At 35.4% G+C, this 23,187-nt stretch overlaps 1 protein-coding gene across 10 annotated transcripts in view; it reads right to left on the bottom strand.

Annotated features, from left to right (window-relative positions):
* Window positions 1-23,187, bottom strand: part of CNKSR2 (connector enhancer of kinase suppressor of Ras 2) — a 333,138-nt gene that overhangs the window by 78,767 nt on the left and 231,184 nt on the right. For all 10 annotated transcript variants that reach the window (XM_078146630.1, XM_078146627.1, XM_078146628.1 and 7 more), the window contains one exon: window positions 562-610. In XM_078146630.1, coding sequence (XP_078002756.1) covers window positions 562-610 — 49 coding nt within the window. The remainder of the gene's footprint in view (window positions 1-561; window positions 611-23,187) is intronic.

Below are 23,187 nucleotides of genomic sequence, written 5' to 3' on the forward strand. Positions count from 1 at the left end.
GCTCTGGGTTATGAAACCATGAATTCTGATGAAAGCAACAGGCATTCCAGAACCTAGGACAGCACCTTAATAATAAATGCTTCCCCCCCCACTGATGGCTGTGTTAACTAGAGTCATAGGATCATAATTTAAGAGCTGAAAGGGACTTTAGAGGGCATCTAGCTTAACATCCTCATTTTACACATGGAGAAACTGAGCCAGAAAAGTCACACACGTGGCAGAGGTGGTTCTGAGCTTAGGTCCTGTTTTTCCAAATCATTCTATTCCTTAAATATAAGAGAACAGAATTTAAAAGAAAACCTCTGACTAAGTTAGAAAGACTAATTCTTTATACGATGACAGCATTTAAATTCTACCACAGTAGAATTGGGAGACAGTAGCACATAAAAGGACCTGGCATGCTATAGTCCACGGGGTCATGAAGAGTCAGACATGACTAAATAACTGAATGACAACAACCATAGCATCGTAATTATAATACTCAGTACTGAGAGCCATGTGCAATGTAGGTACTCAGTAGATACTGAGAGTGAGGATTTATGTGTAATTTTCATTTCTTACCTTTGTTTTTCTTCTTTGATTTATGTTGTAGAGATGACTGCTGAAATGTCTAGAATCAAAGACATGAAAGAATGGTGAACACAGAATTAGTGGACAGTGTTCTGCACTCCAGGATTGTTCTACTTAACAAGGATATTTAAATCTACTAAACCTTGTACTTCCCCACCAAAGGCTTCCAAAATACGGTTGCCCATAGTGTCTGGCTTTCTTCTTCAGTTTTCTAGGAAGACAAGGCAGTAGCAAGGTGGCCTATTACACAGAGTGTCTGGAGCCCCAGGTTCATGTCTTGCCTCTGTCATTCATTATGGACATCTCATTTCACATTTCTAAGCCTCAACTGGTTTATCACAAAAAATAGCATAATACCACTTGCAATAACTACCTCACAGGGTTTTTGTGAGGTGAGATCTTTGGAAATCTTTAGTATGCTAGAGACACACAAATTATTATCAGGAGAGATAGGCTAAATTTTTCTCCTTTTTATAGTTAAATTGATACTAAAAATTGCAGATAGAGCTGACTAGACCAATGAGAGTATAAGTAAATGGAAACAAATCCAAGTGATCCAGGTATTTAGCATGTAAGGGACTTGTCCTGGATCACACAGCTGGTATGTGTCAGAGGTAGGCCTTAAAGCCAGGGTTCCTGGTTTCCAGGATATTAATCTATCCACTACGCTGTGGTGTTTTGTTTATTTTTTTTTTCAAAGTGAGCAATCCCAAAAAAAGCCAAATCCACTTATTAATAGAAAGGTGGGTACAACTTGGGCTCTTTATTAGTCCTCAGAAGGTTTTGAACTTAAAGAGTGGTCAACTCAAGTCCTTTTTGCCTAGACTGTAGGTCTGCATATAGTACTGATCTCTTCCTGTGCTATTTGGACAACAGACAACATTGAACAGGACAACCTTCCTCTGTGAGAACTCACTATATGGCCAAGTGGACTTACAAAACAGATAAATCAGAGCACAATAATTCTAATTGCCAAAAAATTATTTAATGCACAAGAAGATTTGGGTAAATTTCCTTTAAGTAGCAAATCTTCCAGTTGCCTTTAAAATTATCCCATTGACAAGGAGTGTGTGTAAAAGAGAATATAAAAAAAGCTTTCCAGAAACACAGTGACAGTTTTCTTGGCCTTCCAGGGTATTCTTTGTAGCAAACCACTGGCCTCATTTCTTTTGTCCCCCTTTACTGACTCATGAGGAACTGTCAGACTTCAAAAATTGATGTAATCTAATGGTAGGTCTTTGTAGTTATTGTGAAATTACTCATAAAAAGGAATATATTTTATTTTATTTTTCAATCTAGGGCTTACAAAACAAGCTATTAAAATTGTTATCCATTTGAAACACAATTCCTTTTCCCAATGAAAGCAGCAGCATGTAAGAAAGCTGCCTTTTCACAATTCTCAACTAAAACAAGCTATTCAGGCTCTCAGTTTCTATGGCAATGCACACCTCTCCTCATTTTAAGGGATTTTCAGATGACAGGGAGCTCAGTCAATGCTGTGTCCTAAAGACTAAAGTTATGCCACCTTTTTGGCAAATTGAGAAACAATGAAGAAGGTGTAAGTCATATTTTTCTTGGAAAGTTTGGCAAATATCTTTCAAACTGAATGTTGTTTCTCCATTTTGCATAATGACAGAAAAGTTACCAACCAAAAAGCTTAAATCTAGTTAACATAACCTAATATAACCTTAATATTGAAAATCAGAAGTGGACATGTTTTACTTTAAAATTTATCCCCAAACTGAATAATTTTTTTAAAGACCTAACTCATGAAATCTAATTACTGTGCTATCCTGTAACATGTCTGATAAGACCACAGATGGAACATTGATTCATTGGTTGGATTCAGCGGATGCTCTCATGTTCTGCTTATCCATGTCATGAAGGCCAGACACAGCACAAAAGATTTCAATTCATAGGTATATCAAAAAAGATACTTCTATCTCCTTCAAATGTTTTAGTGTCAAATAAAGATATATCTCTAATATACAATTAGACTTGTTTAGTCTCAGTGGTTTGACACAGTCCATCAATTTGTTAATTAATTGGTTTGAATAATTCCTCTTCTTACCCCTATGAAAATGGTTAATTCTTTTGCATTATGTAGACACAGTCTAGGCCTGATCTTTTATTTTTACTCTCTGGTCTAGCTTATCTTCTGATGTGGGTCTTCAAAAGAAACAACATAATTAGAAAATGGCAGGAGAATAGAAGATGAAAAGAGTTGGCAAAGAATATAAACTGAAGAATCATCAAAAAAGTTCTGCACACATGTTCATTATCTCATTGCAATGACTTTTTTTTTTGTTTTGGATTTAAATTTTAATTTTAGGAAAAGATTTTGGTTTTCTGTGGCTTGCTTTTTTTTTCACCTCTCTCTTTTCTAATTCTTGAATTCATTTCTGGAAAGTTAAAATTGAAACTGGACACAAAATTCCAATTTCAGGTTTTGTTCCAAGTTAAAAAAAACATAGGTGTCACTGAGTAACAATCTATAAACTCTTTGTATTAATCATACTGCCACATACTTGTAAAGTAGGTTATGTTTTTTGCCCCTAGTCTATTCTTCTAGGCAATAGCTTGTGTCACAGAAAAAGCACAAGTGAATACTTAGTATATTTGAATTATTTTTAATAATTCAGATCTGCATAATCTGTTCACATAACTTAATAATTTACCTCATAGGAAAATTATTTTCCAACATACAATACATGCATGTTTATGTTGTACTTAGCTTTTTCATGATGAAAAATAGTGGTGTGTGATATCCTTTAGGGAAGAGACTGATTTTTACTTTTGTTGTTATACCCCAGCATCTAGGATAGTGCCTGACACATTATTGGTACTTAATAAATGCTTACTGTTTGATAAAAATTTATTTTTTGCAAAGTTAATCATCTTTTTGATTGAATTGTTTATTTTTCTCAATCCTTCATTTCCTGAAACCATTTCATTTATTGATATTACAATGTCTAGTTTTGCATTCCTTCTAAGATAGAATGTTAATATGGAACAGTTTTTTATTCCTTAGGCATTATATGAATAAACATCTATTTAGACAAAAGAAAATTTAGTACACAACACTTTTCATCAATGACTGTGTAATTATATTAGTTTCTTTGCATCATTTCACCTGAGATTAAATGCTTTTATCTCTCTTCAATAAAAGAAACAAATGGAATTTATGAGAACACATTCAAAAGAAATGAATAAGAATAAATTAATTCCAAATACAGTATGCAAAAGACACTTTAAAGAGTGATTACTATTATTGTATATTCTATGAATGATTGATTTTCATGATATATTCATAAAAAACTGAAAAAATCCCCATCAGCCTCTAATAATTACTTAAAAACTATATGCTTTGCAAAAGCAAATTACTTTTTGAAATGCACATTAATGGAGCTAAGTGTTCAAAATGTCTGAATTATTGCCTGCTTGATAAATTGTACTATTAGATTTTGCAGAAATACATTTCAAATTATATTTGTTAGAGGTTAAATGATGACAGAGAATCAAATCTGGCCAATTTAAAATTTAAATTTAAAATGCTATCATAATAAAATACTATCATAAACCAATAAAATGCTATCATAAACCAATAAAATTTAGCTCATCAAACTCAGAGACTAGCATCTGTAAAGAAAGTAAATTGACTGATTTGTAATCAAAGGCTTTTTTTTAAGTCAAAGAAAGAAGTTTGATATGACAGAGTGGTTAATCTTAATGGAACATTCCTGATGAAATGTATTTAGCTCTTTAAATTTTACAAAGACATTTTTGTAATTATTGTATTCAACTCTCATAATTGCCCAGTGTGGTGGGTTGGTATTTTTATCCCCATTTTACACATGAAACTGAGGTTGAGAGGGTAAGTGACAGTAAGTGTCAGGATTTGATTTCGATTTTCTTGTCTCCATTTCTACTGCTTAAAAACAAACAAAAAGAACTACACCATTGTATCACTCTAAATTAAGCTCATATCCAGCACTAGTGAGGTTCCTACATGTAGACCCTTGCTCACATGCAACATTCTAATTATTAGATGGTAATAGTTACTATTTATATAGTATTTTAAAATTTGCAAAATGGTTTACAAATATGTCATTTAATCCTCAAAACCACCCTGTAAGATGGGTATTATTATTATCACTTTTATACAAATAAGGAAGTATAGGCTAAGAGACTAAGTTGCTTGTCCAAAGGTCACACAGCTAGTAATTGTCTAAGATAAGCTTTGAACTCAGGTCTTCCTGACTCCATGTCTAGTACTTTACTCACTGGACCACCTAAGTGCCTGTACCTGGATTACCATTTGCTCATTTTGGACATATGCTTTTTCTTTTTGAAAAGGCTAAACATGATTTTCTCAGCATAGGAAATTCCCAAGGAGCAAATCCCCTCTAGCAGTGCAAATCACCACCTAATCTGCCATTTAGAGTCTTAGAGAGTTGCCTTGCAGCTCTGAGATGTTAAGTGATTTATGCAGGGTTGCATAGCTAGTAGGTGACGGAACTGAAACTGGAGCCCAGGTCTTCCTGTCTCCTAGATGACTCTCTATCCTCTACACCAGCTGCCTTTTACACATTTATCATTAACACATTAATAAACACATTTCTAGCCCTGAACACCTGGATAAGGTAATATATAGACACAAGCTAGAATAAATTGTCTATCAAGTGCTTAAGGTACACAAAACTTAAATGAACTCATCATAGCATTGGATTCAAATGAAATTGCTTCTGCAACAAGTTCCAATCAGTTTTTAAGAAAGTTCCAAAGACGTAACCCATTAAGCATCAGTATTTTTCTGCTTTGAAAGCATTTTACTACCTGTAATAACTGTACAGGCTATTCTATTTAAATGTGGCCAGTTTAGATGTAGTTATTTTCCCCTAAGTCATTTGGCTGCAAAATTATCTCGTTTGGATATTTCATTTTGTATTTCTGCAAGTTCTCATTTCATTTTTTCCTTTTCTCTTTCTTTATTAGTTTACTACCTTGAAAGACAAAAAAATGGGGGTGATTGTTTTTAGAAAATTTAGTCTATGTGAAATTCACTATGCAAAATTCAAAAAGCTGTAACATATGATGTTCCAAATGATAAATTTTCAGGTAATTTCTCAGAAATTGAAGGGTATTTTAAATTAAAAATAAACTGAGACTTTATGCTATTCATGTCCTATTTGCAATATCATGCATTTGATATGGGTTTTCACAGAGACTCTGATGATATAAATATATGTCATTATTTCAAAGGACCAGTGATGTTATTAACAAGTGTCTCCTCCAACATTGTAAATGGTAACCTATCAATATAGCCCCTTTTGAAACATGGTTTCCGAAGTTCTCAATATTATCTCTATCAACGAGAAGATAGTGACAGATGTCTACTTTAAATATTTAAAGACTAAAATGATATCTGATTAAATGAAATTTTACAATGCTACAATGAAAAAGTTAATTAAATTGTTTTAAAATTAGGTGAATAAAACAATTAAAATTATTCACTAGACAGCCTACAGTCTTACACTCGAAATTATACATCCAAAACAGATTCTAATGATTTAAATTACCACGTAGACTTTAAGTTCCTGACAGCAAAATATTCCTCATGTCACTAGCCACAGGATGATTTGCCCTAAGTTGTCCTGAAGTATAAATTATATTCTTATATAGCCTTTCCTAATGGAACTCATCTCATTTTTTTCCCAATATGAATGATAGAAATTTGTGAATGAATATTTTTCTCTTATGGAGGGTAATAACCAATGACCAATCAAAGAAGCGCCAAGAGATACTAATGAAAAGTCGCCAGAATAGAAGTGTGGTACATATAGCTTCCTCCTGCTATCAAATAGTTGGCTACAACCAACTGAAAAAAAGGAAATCTGAAATAAGGTTACATTACTGTAAACTCATTATTAAACAGAACAGGTATGTATAAGTCAATATTTCAAAGGATCAGTGATGTTATTGACATGTGTCTGCTCCAACATTGTAGATGTTCATTCACTCAATGGTTCCATCTTGTCTATGTCCTCCCCAAAATTCTCATTCAGTTTACGTAAATACTTAACCCAATGTAGCACAGAAGAAAAAAACACTAGATTCAGTGATGGAAGACCTAGGATAACATTCTGGCTCTGCCATTTACTACCTGTGTAATGTTAGGCAAGCCATTTGACTGGTCTGGGCCTCAGTTTCCCCATCTGTAACATGAGGCAGTGAAGCTAAATGATAGCTGTCACTTTCATTTATAAATCTACAGTGTTAGCATTCCAAGGTACCAGCGCAGTGCATGTGCTGTCCACCTATCACCCTTTACTGCTAAAACATAGCTGGCCCACTTTTGCTTACATCTTCTACACAGCATATTTATGCCACTTCTCACATAAATCATCGCCTCCCAAATATCTCTCCACTGCCCTTTGGGTCACTTGTAGTTTGGAATCTTTGAAGATATTCCAAGATTCTTTGCTATATGGCATCACTGAAAAAAAAATGGGCCCTGGGCCTGTAATTTCATTGGTATAGGGAATTCCTAGGTGCCACAGATGCAGGTCAATGCTTTCTCTGCAACTTACAGTTTTAGTCTGTTGCCTAGAACACTGAGAGGTTAAGTGAGTTGCCCAGGATCACACAATATCTGTCAAAAACGGAACTTGAACCCAGGTTTTCCTGGTCCTGAGGTGGTTAGTGTTAAAAAGATGGGTTTTTATGTCAAGGATCTTACTGGAAGTGCTGTTTTGGTAATATAATCTAGCTTCTTCCTCCTTTTTAGTTCTGAGCCCAGCTCACTTGTACATCATCAGTGCCTGGGTAAGATGTACGTATGAATTGCATAATATGTCCCTGGGAGACAGGTAGCCTGGATGGGATGGGTGCTTCCTGGGTACCTTGTTACATCCATAGGGAGAGCTGTGGGCAATAGGGCTCAGATCCTCTGAAGGCCTGAGTGCAACATAGTTTACGTCTGCTCCTGTATTCTAACCCAAACTAAAGCTGAGGAGATGGGGGTCCAGTTTGCTGAGCAATTGGCACGCATTGCTTAATAAATCAAAATGCTTGGAAGCTCGAACCTTTGTTTCCTCAGTCATTTCATCTTTCACCCACCACAGCCCTGAGAGAAAGGTTTCAGCCACAGTGGGTATGGATGGGATAGGTGTGACCCAGGCACTTCAATGTATTCCCACAGAGAACCGGTAGCAAAAGGCCTTCACTCAAATCAGGGTCTGCTCATCCCCATGTAAACCTAGGGAAAATCTATTCTTGATTCTTTTGACCATTGTGGATAATTAGAATTTTTAATTTGGAATGGTTATAGCTTTCACTAAGGAGGCTCAGGGTTGATAGAATAAGCATAATGTTATGTGCGAACATCAGAAATATCTGGAAGACCTTAACACTGATGAGATTTCTCCTTCATTTGGATTCTCTAAGGGACACATTTTCATGACAGTAGTGGTATTATTGAACATTATGTCTGATCGTAAATACCAAGAAATCTTTTATGGACTTAAAATGTGCATGAACTACTGCAGGAATAAGTCATTTATTTGTTTACTATGTGGAAAGTGCTGTACTAAGTATTAAAAATACAAATAGAAAAGCAAGACAGTCCTTGCTTTCAAGGACTCACATTCAATTGAGGATACAAAAAATTATGGAAAGTTTCAGCTATAAATCAGATGGAAAATTCTGATGGTCCTTAAGGTGTAGGTGATAGGTGGGGAAAAAATCTTTCTGGAGGAGAACTTCTAAACTAAAATTCGTTCTGTTCAATTAAATGCCTTTTTGTTATTAACAAACAAAAACATAGCAAGATATCATATTCTTTAAACCTTTCATTCAATTTGTAATTGTGGATATATGGTCTGCCATAGAATACTGTTTCTGAAAGTCTGTCTGTTTCCTTCTTAGAGTTTCATCAAGGATACCCTCAGGAATTGTATAGATCATTTTCAAAAATATTTCATAGAAAGGAGAAAGTAGTCATATGGTTCAGTAGTTATTGATGTCCCATCCTGATTGCTTTTTCATTTTTCAAATTGTCATGCTTATTTCTTTTCCAGTCATTTCTAGACAGAAAGAAGAAATAGATGAGGAATTTTGGAAATAGATCACATTCATGGGGGACTTCAATTCTCCATACATCTGACAGAGTGAGCCCTCTCCTAAAAGCTGAGTAGTAAATAACTTCTTGGCTTGCATTAATGATCACTTAATTCTTTAATAGGTAGAGTATTGCAGATGATACTAAATTGGGAATGGGGATAGCTAGCACAGTGAATGTCAGATTCAGGATCTTTGGCAGGCTAGAGTATTGTGTTGAATCTAATAAAATTAAAATGAATAAGATAAAATATTATCTTAAATGAGTTAAAAAATCAACCTATAGTTAAGAATGGGGGAAGGCATGATTAAACAGCAATTTTTCTAAAAATGATGTGGAGGTCTTAATAGACCGTGAACTCAGTATAAATAAGCAATGCAATGTGGCAAGTAAAGATACTAATGTGATCTTAGGCTGCATTGAAAAATATGGCTTCCAGGAAATAGGAGGTGATGGTCCCTCTGTACTTTGTCTTGGTGTAGTAATTTCAGGAGTATTTTGTTCAGTTTTGGGTGCCATAGTTTAGGAAGGACTGCCAAGGAGAGTTAGAGAATATCTAGGAGGGCAGCCACAAGGGCCTCAATTTCATGTCATATGTATATTGGTTGAAGAAACTGAGAATGGTTAGCCAGGAGAAGAAGACAGCAATTTTCAAGTATTTAAGCTACTGTGTGGAAAGGTATTAGACTTGCTGTATTTCAATCAAGAGGGTAGAACCAGGAACAATAAATAAAAGTTTCAAAGAGGAAAACTTAAGTTCGTCAGGAAAAAGCAACAATTTTCTAACAATTAAAGCTGTTCAAAAGTGGGAATGGGATGTTTTAAGAGGCAATGGGTTTTCCCATGGTCCCATTTTCCATCAGAGTGTGGACAACCACTTGTTTGGTATATCCTAGGGGTCTAGCTTTCATTTGTGGTTTGAATCAGATGGGTGCTAAGGGCCTTTCCAACTTTAAAAATTCTGTGATTCTTATTCTGAGATTTTGCATTTTTCCCCCAGGTATCTTAAAAAATTGTTTCACTTTCAGCATAGGGTTCTTCTGTGTGTGCTTGGTTTGGTCCAGATGCTCTTTATGACTTTGTTTTCTTTGGTGTTATTTTCACATCTACTTTCATGTGTGCACACAGATATAGGTCTTACAGTCTAAATATGGCAGTTTCACAATGGTGAAATGAGTTTGGTATGGAAATGCTGACAATCTGCTCCCTTTCCCTTCTCTTTTTTTGTCCTCTTTCTAATTTTATCTAAAAATGCTCTTGGAAGTATCAGGCTTGGTTGGTTCTCACACCAAGTTTTCCAAAGACTTTGTTTTCTCTCTACTACTCTTCACAACGTTATAAGTTAACAACAAGTAATCTTAGACTATTTTTTGTTGTTGTTATTGTTCAGTCATGTTTGACTCTTGATGATCCCATTTGGAGTTTTATTGGCAAAGATACTGCAATGATTTGCCATGTCATTCTCCAGCTCATTTTACAGATGAGGAAATTGAGGCAAACGGGACTAAGTGACTTGCGAGGGTTACAAAGCTAGTAGGTGTGAGACCAGATTTGAACTCAGGAAGATGAGTCTTCTTGACTTCAGGCCCAGCACTCTGCCCACTGTGCTACCCAGATGTCTCATTCTTAGATTATTGAGCTCTGTAGTATTTTGTGAATAAGTTTACATCGTAAATTGCCGTTGGTCTTCTATAATATGTCTCTTTTTTGACTGAGGAAATTTCTATACTCTTTTGGCTTTATATGGTGGTGATTCCTTTATAATTATTAACATCTTGTGGGAAATGACAACCCTGAGGTACCACCTCACTATTTCTGTCTTTCTTAGCCATCAGACTGGCTTACATGATGAAAAAGGAAAATAACAAATGCTGCAAGGGATATGGGAAAATAGATACACTAATTTGGGTCAAACCAAAATAGGTGCACAAGTTGTTTTGAAGAATAATTTGGAACTATGCCCCCAAATGTTATTAAACTGTGCATATTCTTTGACCCAGTGATAAAGAAAGTGGAAAAGGACTCATATGTATGAAAATATTTATAGCAGTTCTTTTTGTGGTGGCAAAAATTGAAAACCAAAGTGATGCATATCAATTGGGGATGATGTATCAATTACAATACATAAATGTGATAGAATACTAGTGTGTTATAAGAAATGATAAGGGGTATGATTCAAAAAAATCTGGGAAGAATTGAATGAACTCATGCAGAATAAAGTGAGCAAAATTGGGAGAATAATTTATACAGTAATAGCAATATTGTAAAAATAATTAATTTTGAAAAACTTAGTAACTCTGATTAACACAATGACCAATCACAATTCTAAGGACTTATGATAAAACATGCTATTTACCTCCAGAGAGAGAGAACTGACAAACTGAGTGCAAATTAAAGCATATTTTCTTTAACTCCTTTCTTTCTTTGGAACATGGCTAATGCAGAAAATTGTTTTGCATGACTATATATTATTTTAATTTTTTAATTTTATTTTGCCTTCTTAATGAATCAGGGAGGGGACAAAGAGAGGGAGAGAATTTGGAACTGAAAATGAAATAAAATTGAATTAGAAAAATAAAAAAATTCTGTGGGAAATGGTGATAGTATAGGTCGTTGAGAATCTATAAAGCACATATACTTATTTCGATGATATGTTAAAGCCTTCCTCATAAAGAAAGACATTCGATTTACCCCCTGAATGTCATCATCCATAACATTTATTTTAACCTTACTACATTCTTTTTTCTTGATGTTTAGTCTAGCCCAAACTACTTGGAGTTGACTATCTCTCCAAGATTTCTCTACAAACTCTAGTTCCTAGGAGCTTTCATTAAAGCACCTGAAGGATTATGAGGCTCATATATACAAATCAGCTGATTGTTTCAAAACAGAGGAAGCCCTTTCCTGGAATGTGAGTTGCTTCTTTGCCAGCAATAAGCATGCTTAATATTACTCAATGATCTATTTCCTAATGACCTAAATCTTTTTTTGGTATGCTTAAAGGTACATTTCTTTATACAACCCTGTTAACAATCTTGATCCTGAGATTACTTTATTGTATTTTACAGTTCAAATTTCAATTCAAGATGTGACTGATAAAAGTACATTAAATCTGTGTCAAAAGATATTTATGCAAATAATTACATGATCAACTCTGAATGGATGTGTTGAATTCATAATTCCATGTACAAAAATAGAATGTGTTAAAATAAAGCACCATTATGGAAGCATTGTTAGCAATCTTCTTGACCATGGCGATGCATGCAATAGCATTCTGTTTGACTGCCTATAAAAGATGCTTTTTCAGATCTTTGTCTGAAAAGACCGTTTGTCTTCTCATTTTTGTTCACAGATGTTCTGTTCAATTCTCCCGTCCCTCCAACGCCACCCTCATCCCTCAACATTTTTTATATGGGGAAGGCAGGAAAGGGGGAGGGTAATTTGGGTCATTCTTTTCCTGAATTTTTTGGAATTGTTTATTTCAATTTTGGAAGAAATCAACAATTGCTTAGGTTTCATTTTGAAAGCTCTGCTCATAATACATTCTTCTCAAGTTGTAAGTGGCCAAAGTTTAAAGAAAAAAAAATGCAGATTGCTCTCTCTTGTTGCCATGAAGCATCTTTCTCTTGCTTTAATTTTCTGCAAAATGCTTAGATTCTTCAGTGACTAAAAAAAAACCTATTGCTTTATTGATAAGAAAAATTGCTAAGCAATATTCAAGCACTAGAGACAAAGATATCTCATTTCTCCTTCCATTTTCTGAGCAAAGAAGAAATTTTCTGATTAAGCAGCCTAAAGGGAAGCATTTTTCTAGATTCTATATTTTGGCATGATCCAAAGAATGCTAAATCTGGGCAAGTCAGGGTGGTGATGGAGGAGAGGTAGTGTGTGTGTGTGTGTATGTGTGCATGTGTGTGTGTGTGTGTGTGTGTGTGTGTGTGTGTGTGTGTGTGTGTGTGTATGTGAGCGCACATGCAGGGCAAAGTAGCTGGAGGAGAAAATAAATCTGAAATCAAAAAAATATTTATTTAAGAGATCTGAAATATGTTGTGGCACATAAAATGTGCTCTTAAGTATTTTTTTTTAAAGTACACGTGCCCTAATATATCCCTTTGAATTACTATGTCAAGGCTTCTCATCCTACATTCCATTGCCTCTGAATATCCTAGCACTGAAATAGGCACCATATGATTCCATAACATTACACTGAGCCCCTGAGGAGACTGGGATATCCTGACATATGTTTTGACAGTACACGGTAGATTATCTCTGAGCAGTGGTAGGGCATTGTGTATCAAGCCTTCCAGGAACAATGTGGTACATGCTAACTCTGAAAGTTTGGCAGCAAATGTAACCTGACTTTTCATTAACTGTAAAGTGCTACCTTCCCATTCCAAGCAAGAATTTTTAAGGCTACAAGCTGTGATGAGTTAAGAAAGAAATTGCTGCTGGAAGGGAACTAGAGAAAGTTAAAAAAAAAAAGATAAGGTCAATGCTTTATCTAAAGGGATTTGAACATATCAGAGTTGTCAGGAAAATGGCTAAAATACTTCTCCCTTCTTTAAAGAGGGCTCATAAACCTCAGAAAGAAAGTCCTCCATTATTGGACAAATGCCTCAACTAATGGGCTAAATGAAGGCAGATATTCAGTGATAATTTGGAAAGTAACATACATAAATTCATGCAACTTGGAGTAAAAAAAGAGAGGGGAAATGAAAGGAATGATTTTTTTTGGCATGTATCTATTTATGATCTTCCCTTCAACCCCAACATGAAGTGTGACAGAAGCTATATAATGGGGATATTTAAGGAAAAGTGTCCATCATAACCTCAGAGATAACAATAAGGCTAACAAGTCTGTATTAACACATTTCCCACTGATGTGTTTCTGCAAATTTTATTTTAATTGGCAAATGATATTGCTGTTCTGGTTCAAAGGCATTTACAATACTGTTCAGTAATCATTTACTGAAACCTCATGAAAGAGAAACCTCACTACAGTATCTTAGTTTTGCAAATGTAATGAAAACTGAGGGACTAAAAAGTTACATTGCTCATTCAGGGTAGAGGGGCCAGAACCATAACCACATTTTCTTTCAAACTTATACACAGTATCAATTAAAACTCAATGCAACTTTAAAGCTCCATGTCCGTATTGATGAGGAAGTCAATGACCCAAAGACAAGTGCCTGTTTAGCTACAGATAGAATCACCTAATGATAATTCTTATGACAGGTAACTCAGGAGATTTGGGTCTGAATCCCAGGCTTTGCCACTGACTATATGTAAGACCCTTAGTGATGTCTTACTTTACAGTCACAGACACTTACTAGCTATGTCACCCTGGGTAAATCACTTAACCCTTGTTTGCCTCAGTTCCTCATTTGTAAAATGAGCTGGAGAAGGAAATGGTAAACCACTTCAGTAGCTTTGCCAAGAAAACCCCAAATGGGGTCACAAAGAGTTAGGTATGACTGAAAACAACTAAACAACAACAACAAAGAGTAGCCTAATGAGTGTTCTTGTGACCAGATAACTCAGGAGGCTTGAGGTTGACCTAAGGCCTTGCCATTCACTCTCTGTGAGACTGTGGCTGGCTCCTCTGGGTCTCAATCTCCTTATCTGTAAAATGAGGGGGTAGATGACTTCTGGAGTCTTATCTACGCACAGAAGTTCGTACTAACTCTGAAGACTTGTCAGGAAAAGCAGCCTGAGTTTTTATTGATAAAAAAGTGTTCAATGCCCCTTCTAAGTGTGGACTTAAAAAAGCAATTATAAAGTGTAAACTTTTCCAGCCCACAGCATAAGATCCTCTGATACCTTCACCATTCAAATTTCTTGAGCCTTCGTTGTTATGCGTTATGTGATTCTCCACTGGATTCATTGTTGATTGTCATCATTTTGCTCACTTTTATCAGGATAAACCTATCTGGAATGGAAAAGTCCAATAATTTAACTCTATTACCTTTAGTTCTATGGGGAAAAATCATCTTGTAGTGTACTACATTCAAATTTCCATCCAGAAAATAATATGCAAAGTCACATATCATGTTCCATGTTAAAGGCACAGTCATTTTCAGATACCTTATGAGTATTAAGCAAACTTAAAATGGTCAGACCTTACAAATGAAAGGGCTGACCTGAAGAGTTTCAAGGTGACTGAATCTACCTTTTTTTCATAGGGGCACTCTTGATCCTCAGAGATTCCAGATGCCTGACTTTCAATACATGAAAAGTAAGAGTAGGGCCCATTTACTTTTTTGACTGACAGGGCTAGATTGGAAAAGAATTACAAACCATATTTCTCACCTAGAAGCCTCTGTGTAAGAGCCTGCTAGTAAACTGAATTCAAATTATCACATATTTATGAATCCTTTATTTTATATATATACATATATATATACATACATATATATACACACACACATATATATATACATATATATGCACACACACACACACACATATATATATATATATACATATGTATATATGTATATATCAGAGATAGAAAGCTAGAGGTGACCTTAGGGACCATTTAGTTCAATATCTTTTCACAGGTGAGGAAACTGAAATTCAGAGAGGTTAAGACACCATTGTCACATAGCTATTAAACGTCAGAGATAGGATTTGAACCCAGCTTTTCCTCACCCCAGGCTCAGCATTCTATCAAGTATACCATGTTGCCTCTCCTCTGTTAGGTGATGGGGGCTCAAAGAGAAAAATAAAGAAATAAGTTAAACATGTGAGGAGTAAAAAAAAAAATATTGAGAATCACCCACTAACATAGAATGTATAGTCAACATGTTGCTAAGAATATTACCAAGCAGGATAACACAGAAGCTGTTGCGTACAGTAACTTGACTTGAAGAAATGGGTCTTTATTTTATTTTTTTTGCAGCATGTCCCAAGAGTCTTAGTGCAGTATTTACATTAATAGCTTAAACTCGTACTAAGATTTTGGGGGCATCCTATACATACACACATCAGGGAAATAAGTCATTATTTCATTAAACTTTATGATTCATTGATAAGTTTCACTTCCTGACTATCATTTTAACTGTTTTATTTTTGAAAGAACTTGATATAACCATTCCTTTTTTGGCTCCTTTTATTTATTTAAATTGATTGTCCTGGGAAAGAATACATATCCCATAATAATGAAACACTTCAGCTGTGAGTCAGGGCAGTGAATTCCAAGAATCTTAGCTTTCACTGAAATACCACAATGAGTAAAAAGATTATTCATGCCCACTGGAGCTTTGAAAAGTGACCCTTTACCATGGAATCATGTCCTGTGGGTGGGCGACTTCAGTGATGATTTCCTATATTTGAGGCTTAGTCAGAATCCTTACCAGAAGAATATACTTTACAATAGGGGAAACTTTCCAAAGAGATAAAAACTAAGTGTCTCTCTCTCTCTCTCTCTCTCTCTCTCTCTCTCTCTCTCTCTCTCTCTCTCTCTCTCTCATACACGCTACAATTCATGTACTAGAAATGTTATCTTAGAAATACTTTTCACCTCCCCTCTCTTTCATTTAGATATGATACTTTGTGTTCCCTGACAGAATACAAGCTCCATCAGAGACTTTTCTGCTTTTTTTCTTTGTATGACCTGTGCCAGACACAGGTTAGGAGCTTAAGAAATGCTTATTGATTGATTGACAGCATCTAACATTTCTTGCCTTTGAGGTATACATTGCAGATAGTTTAAGCTGAAACAAGAACAAAAGTGGGGAAGGCTAAAGACACGCTGAATTTTAAAAATATTCTATGGTTGGGGCTGAAGTAACATTATAATAATGTTGAAAATTTATTTGGTATTTCTATTCCTTCCCTCCCCCAGGTTCATTAATCTTTAAAGCAACTGTGAAGTTTTGTTCTCAATTTGCAAATGGGAAAAATGAATCAGAAGGAGAAAGAAATTTGTGCAAGGTCACAGATAAAAAAATAGATTTCAGAACTTCCAGCTTCTTCTTATTCAGAAAAAATGTCATTTCAGTCTATTGTTTTTCAGTTGTTTTTCAGTCATGTTCAACTCTTTGTGACCCCATTTGGGGTTTTATTGGCAGAGATATTGAAGTGGTTTGCCATTTCCTTCTCCAGTTCATTTTACAGAGGAGGAAATGGAGACAACCAGGGTCACACATCTAGTAAGTGTCTGAGGCTGGATTTGAACTCAGGAAGATGAATCTTCCTGACTCCAGGCCCAGTGCTCTATCCGCTGTGCCACCTAGCTATCTCTCATTTTAGTACAGTCTTCATTAAAAAAAATGTTTAATTTTAAATATCTTTTGCACTGATTAAGCTTTTAATATAGTGGGTCTCTATTCAGTGTGCTGCTGATTGACCTTAAAAATTCTATGGATGAAATATCTTACGGAATTCTTCACATGCAGAGAGAAAGGGTTGATGGCTTGAGAAATGAGATAAAAAGAGCAGGTAAAGAGTCAGTGCTTGGGACAGATTTTATAAAAGTAACAAATGGCACGGAGCAGCTAGGTTGTGCAGTGGATTGGGTGCCAGGCATGGAGCCAGGAACACTCATCTTCCTGAGTTCAAATTCAGCCTCAGGCACATACTAGCTGTGTGACTCTGGGTAAGTCACTAAACTCTGTTTATCTCAGTTTTCTAATATATAAAATGAGCTGGAGAAGGAAATGGCAAACCATTCTAGTATCTCCACCAAGAAAACACCAAATGGGGTCACAAAGAGTCAGACATGATTAAAAAATGACTGAATTACAACAAAAAATGGCAGAAAGAAAACAGAACTGTTTCACTCTTGAATCCTTTCTCTACCATGGAGGACTGTATATAGACTAGAAGTAATAAACCAACAACTTGGGGACTATTGCTAACATTGTGTAGACTTGGTAAAAAACAAAAACAAAACAAAAACAAAAAATCTTTCTGTATTATATGAGATCAAGTCCAAATCAATCTACCAGCAAGCATTTATTAAGCACCTACTAAATACCAGTCACTGTTCTAGGCACTAGGGTTACAAATATGATGAATAAAACAATCCCTACTCAAGGAGGTTATACAGATGAATTCTATTAATAGCAGATTTTTCCTGCATGGTCCAGAAATGAGCCAATTTTTTTGTGCTAAGTGAATGAGAAATGCTTGAAGTTTTCCATTCTCCTCTTACTTTCTATTTTCACAGTAAATTTCTATTAGTTACTCTGACACTGACACAATGTACTTATCTGGCAAGTTATATTACTCATGAGTAAAAATTAAACTCTAATTATAATTAGAGGCAAAACTCATTATGAGTGTCAGATATGCTGATATTAGCAGGACATTTCTTATCTTTAGGCAAGGTTTTCTCTTTTATATCAGATAAATTTTGAAAATATTTTACAGAAGTTCTTGTTTAAAAAAAAACCCTCCACAAAGTGACTAGAAAGACTAAAATTATATTGCATGCACCAGAAATGAAACATCATTAAACTCCTATATTCATATATACCAACAAGAAGATTCCAAGTAATGAAGATTAGGACCAAGCAACATATGTCAGATTGGTACAAAAGGAACATTTCAAGTTTCTAGACACCTACTCAAAATCTGTGTTGCTGCTTTTTAGGTTCTAAAAGTAGGATATTCTTTGCTGTTTTTTCTCCAAAGTAGGCTTACATGCTTTCTTTAGAATCATACTTAAATGTTAGTTGTTCTGGCCTTCTAAAAGGAAGGTCTAAAATTAATGTCTATTTTTGTTGTGAATTCATTTTGCAAGTTTTAACCTGAGCAAGTTGCCATATATAAAAATTTGCCAAGTGCCTGGAGAATATGGGAGATGAGCTCCAAAACCCCCTTTTAATCTAAAGGGGGGGTCTATAAAGTTAATAACAATTCATATTCATGTAATGCTTTTGTGCTTCCAAAGTGCTTTTCCCATTGCTGTACTTAGGCAGGTCACATTATCCTTATTATTCTCGTGTGACTAATGAATAAACTGAGTCTAAAAGTAATTAAATGATTTTCCCATGGTTACTCAGTAATAATAATATCACATCTAAATAGCAAAACAAAGTTTGTAATGTGTTTTAATATGGGTTTTTATTTGATCTTCACGACAACCCTGTGAGTTAGACATGATTCTTATCCACATCTTACAGATGAGAAAACTGAGGCATAAAATAAAGTGATTTACTTAACAGTCACACATGTTATAAATAGCTTGGGCAGGTTTTGAACTTCAATTTCTCTAACTCCATTTATGATGTTCTATCCAGTACACTGCCTAGTTGACTTAGTAAATAGAGACACAATCAGAATTCGTATTTCCTTATTCTAACTCTTCTGTCTCTATCTCTGTTTTTGTGTCTTTGTCTCTGTCTGCCTTTCTCTGTCTCTGTTCTCTCTCTCTCTCTGCTCTCTCTCTCTCTCTCGCTCTCTCTCTCTCTCTCTCTCTCTCTCTCTCTCTCTCTCTTTCTCTCTCTCTCTCTCTCATCTCTCTCCATATCTCTGTCTCTCCTTCCTACTCTCTTTCTCTGCAACCTGGTTCCACTCTTCCCCTGCCTTCCCTGTGGGCTTACATAGTGATGATGAGTTTAGTTTAGACATCTGATCATCAGAGCTCATCTCTTCTCAGAAATCCCAAGTTCAAGAGATCCACCAATCTCAGCCTCCCTAGTAGCTTCATTTATAATCATACGCCACCACGTCCAGCTCTTGCTTTCTAAATACTGCTACAGTTATTTATGTCAGAACTTTATAAAAAGAATCCTAAATTTTCAAATTAAGAGTTAAGTGAGTTGTTTATTTTCTGCCCAGTTCTTAAAATTTCTGTTTTTTTATATATTTTTACTATAATATATACACATTGAGTACATAAATATCACTAATTTCTCCAAACAATTCATTTTACAATATACTCCGTAACATTCTGAATCCTCTTTATTAAGAAATAACCATTTAAAGGAAAGTAATAGTGAAACCCTGAAATAGATGACTTATTCAGACTTTAAAAGGAAAGGAAATATCCATGTGAAAAGTTCTATGTGAATACTTTGAAAGAGAAAGATCACTTTTAGTTGAAAGGTTCTGGGAAGGCTTTGTGGAGGAGGTGGTCACTAGGCTGGGCCTTGAAGGGAAAGAAGATTTTCATTAGTTAGAGCCAAATAGGGAATGAGTTGCATGCATTAGACATAGCTTGGTCATTTATGTGAGGAGGTAGAAGAAGACAAGAGAAGAATGAGGAATAGTAAATGGTACAGTTTCTTGGAGGGGCTATAAGCTCTGAAAATGAAAGATGAACAAGGTATAGGGTCTTTAATAGAAAGATCTGACCTTCTCAGTAAAATTCAATTGCTGAAAGCAAAAGTTTGAGGCAAAATGGATTGAAGGAGGAAAAATAAATTCCTGCAAAGTCTAATATACTTAAGCAACTATACACAGTGTGGGTGTGCATTAGTGCTCTCATTTTTGTGCCTCAAAAGTCCAAGACAATTTTAACTGTATCATTTTATAAATCCCTCCTCCCCCAATAGATTTTTCAGAACACCTGCTCATTCTTTAGTTTAGTAGCGATGCCATGTGTTTGCTTTAGCTTAATAAAAATATTAACATGCCTGTTGGTGTTCCCTCGGTGCCAGTAAAAGAAGGGAAGAAGCTGGATAGAAATCAAGTCAGGTTTGGTCTCATTAAAAGGAAGTATAAGAACAAATATTTCTTAAAGAGTCAAGACAAATCTACCTTTCAAGAGTTCGGAACAGCAACAACAACAACAACAAACAACAAATTCTCGCTCCTTTCTCCTCCTTTCGCAACTTTAGGATAGTAATAGGACTCATCTTTTAGCTAGGTGGCACCATAGATAGAGGGCTGGGCCTGGAGTCAAGAAAACTCATCTTCCTGAGTTCAGATCTGGCCTCAGACACAGTAGCTGTGTGATCCTGGGTGAGTCACTTAGCCCTCTTTTCCTGATTTTCCTCATTTTTAGTGTGAGCTGGAGAAGGAAATGGCAAACCACTCCAAAATCTTCGCCAAGAAAACCCTGAATGGGGTCATGAAGAGTTGGACATGACCAAAAGTGATTGAACAACATGTGAGTTTAAAAATATGTGCCTGCAGTCCTACAGCAGTCTTCCCTTGACCATTCTACCCAGTTTGGCTACCATGTCACTGTTACTTTCACTGCCAAACTTCTTGAAAAGAGTTAACTCCTTCTGAGGCCTTCTAGTCTTCACCACTAACCCTGTCTTAAATGTAGCCTTTCTCCTTCAGCTATCCAGAAAATACTCTCAGAGGTCAGTGATGACTTCTTAACAAATCCGAAGTTTTTTTTTTCAGTTCTCACTGTGTTTGAACTCTACATACTACTTCACGAGATCGATTATCCTCTCATGCATTTGCTTCTTCTTTTACTTAAGAGACAATGTATTTCCTGGTTCCCTCGCATCTTTAGTGATTCCTCTGTCTCCTTAATCAGCCTTCTATTCTCTTTTTTTGGTTAAATATGCTTGATATATTCATTTTGAGACTGTAAGGTAGTCTATGATAGCTTTTGGGGTAGTTATTTTATTGTTAACTTTTCTTTTTACATTGTAATTTCTGAATACAACACCATACATGTTGAATCTTCCCTTATAATATAGAAGAGTAAAGCAGAATTAACTCACGTAACAAATATGTCTAATAGCATATGCTGTGTTCTACACCAATAGTACCTTTCCTTCTCCACCCCATTGAGAAAAGGCATTGTGTTTCATTAAATATTCTCCACAACAAAAAATCCAGCCCTTGCAACTAAATGGATTTAGTTGCCCTTTTTGATGTTTTCACTTATGTGATATACTTATAGCATGTATATGCACATGCATGTATTCAGGTATACATGTTAGTACGTATACACACATATAAATGTATTTATTCTGTCTCTCCTTATTTTTCTCTCCAATAGATTTTACAAGTCTTCTTAGGTTTCTCTGAATTATTTATGAACACCAATTCTTAAAATAAAATTACTATTTCATTATATTCACATAATACAGGTCTTCATCATTCACCAACTGATGGAGAACACTCTATTTTCCATTTTTTTAACTGCCACAAAAATTTCTGAGAGGTCTATGTCAAATAACTATGTCAAATACCTAATACTTTCTTTTCTTATTCTTTTTGAATTGGCCTAGAAGATTTCAGAGCAGGAATTCTTTTTAAAAAATGGGCAGGGAGGGGGGAGTCGTGTGTGTGTGTGTGTGTGTGTGTGTGTGTGTGTGTGTGTGTGTGTACTTAGGGTGGCCTTCTGTTTTCTTTCCAATCCTTTAATAGAGCCCTTCTCCCAAGTTTCAGTCTGTGGTCCTATCCTCTTCTCTCTATCCTCTTCATTCATCATCTCAGCTTGAACCCATTCCAATCCAACAAGTATAAATTATGGACCTACTAGGTACAAGGACCTGTGCTTGGTTCAGAGACAAAAATTAAACATTCCTACCCTGAAGTTCATATTGTACTGGAAGATTATGTCATATAATCAGTTAAGTATATACATGATAATTTGAGGAGAGAGAAAGCAGTAACAAACAGTGATATCAGGAAAAGGCTTTCCATAAGAGGTTACACATGAGATGCTACTTAAAGAAAGTGGGCTTCCTAATAGGTATAGGTGAGGAGGGAGTGAATTCCAGGCCAGCCTGTGAAAAGTGTGGCAGTGGGAGATGTAATTATTGAATTTCAAGTAGACCGGTTTGTCCAGAATATAGGCTGATAGTCCTTCACTCTCTTGTAAACTGTGGTCTTGTATCCCAAACTACCTACAACATATCTCTACAGGTATGTTATCCCAGTGCTTCAAGCTGAACACACCCAAATCTGAATGTATTCTATTTCACCTTTAAATCTGCTCCTTTTTCCTGACTTTACCATTCCCATTATCCCTTTTCTGGTTTTTACTCTCCTCCCTGAAGGATTGCACTGTCAACACTGCTCTCCCATCCCTCTAGCAATGGCATCACAAGACTTTGGAGAAATGAAAAGTAGCCCCTCCTTACACACCGGTTGGGGACAGGATACCTAATACATGGCATATGGGAAAAATTCAATTAACTAGAATATTTAATTAACAAGAACAACCCACTTCCCAGTCATTCTAGATAAACTGGAATTTATGGTGCTGTCAAAAATGTAATAAAATTGTGTTTATAATTAGGAGGGAAAACCTAATTCTAACATTCTAACATGACCAAATGATGAAATACGTTTGCAGTTTTCTTTCTTAGGGCTACATTTGACTTCAAAGTTTTTTTTTTTTTTAGAAAACTTCTTTTAGTGTCAGTGTAAAATATTCAGAAGGGAATATAATTTATAAACACATTTAGATCCCTGAAATTGCTATGTTAATAAACTTATTGAAAGCCATTATAAACCAATCAACCTTCACATGGATAAATCTCCCACTACAGGAATAATTTGCTCTAATTTTTCTGATTACTGCACATGCTGCTTATGTATTTTCCCTCACTGATCAAAGGTTCTGCTGTTTA

Source organism: Phascolarctos cinereus, unplaced genomic scaffold (genome assembly GCF_003287225.1).
Source record: "Phascolarctos cinereus isolate Bilbo 61053 unplaced genomic scaffold, phaCin_HiC Scaffold_726;HRSCAF=1367, whole genome shotgun sequence".
NCBI classification, from domain to species: domain Eukaryota; kingdom Metazoa; phylum Chordata; class Mammalia; order Diprotodontia; family Phascolarctidae; genus Phascolarctos; species Phascolarctos cinereus.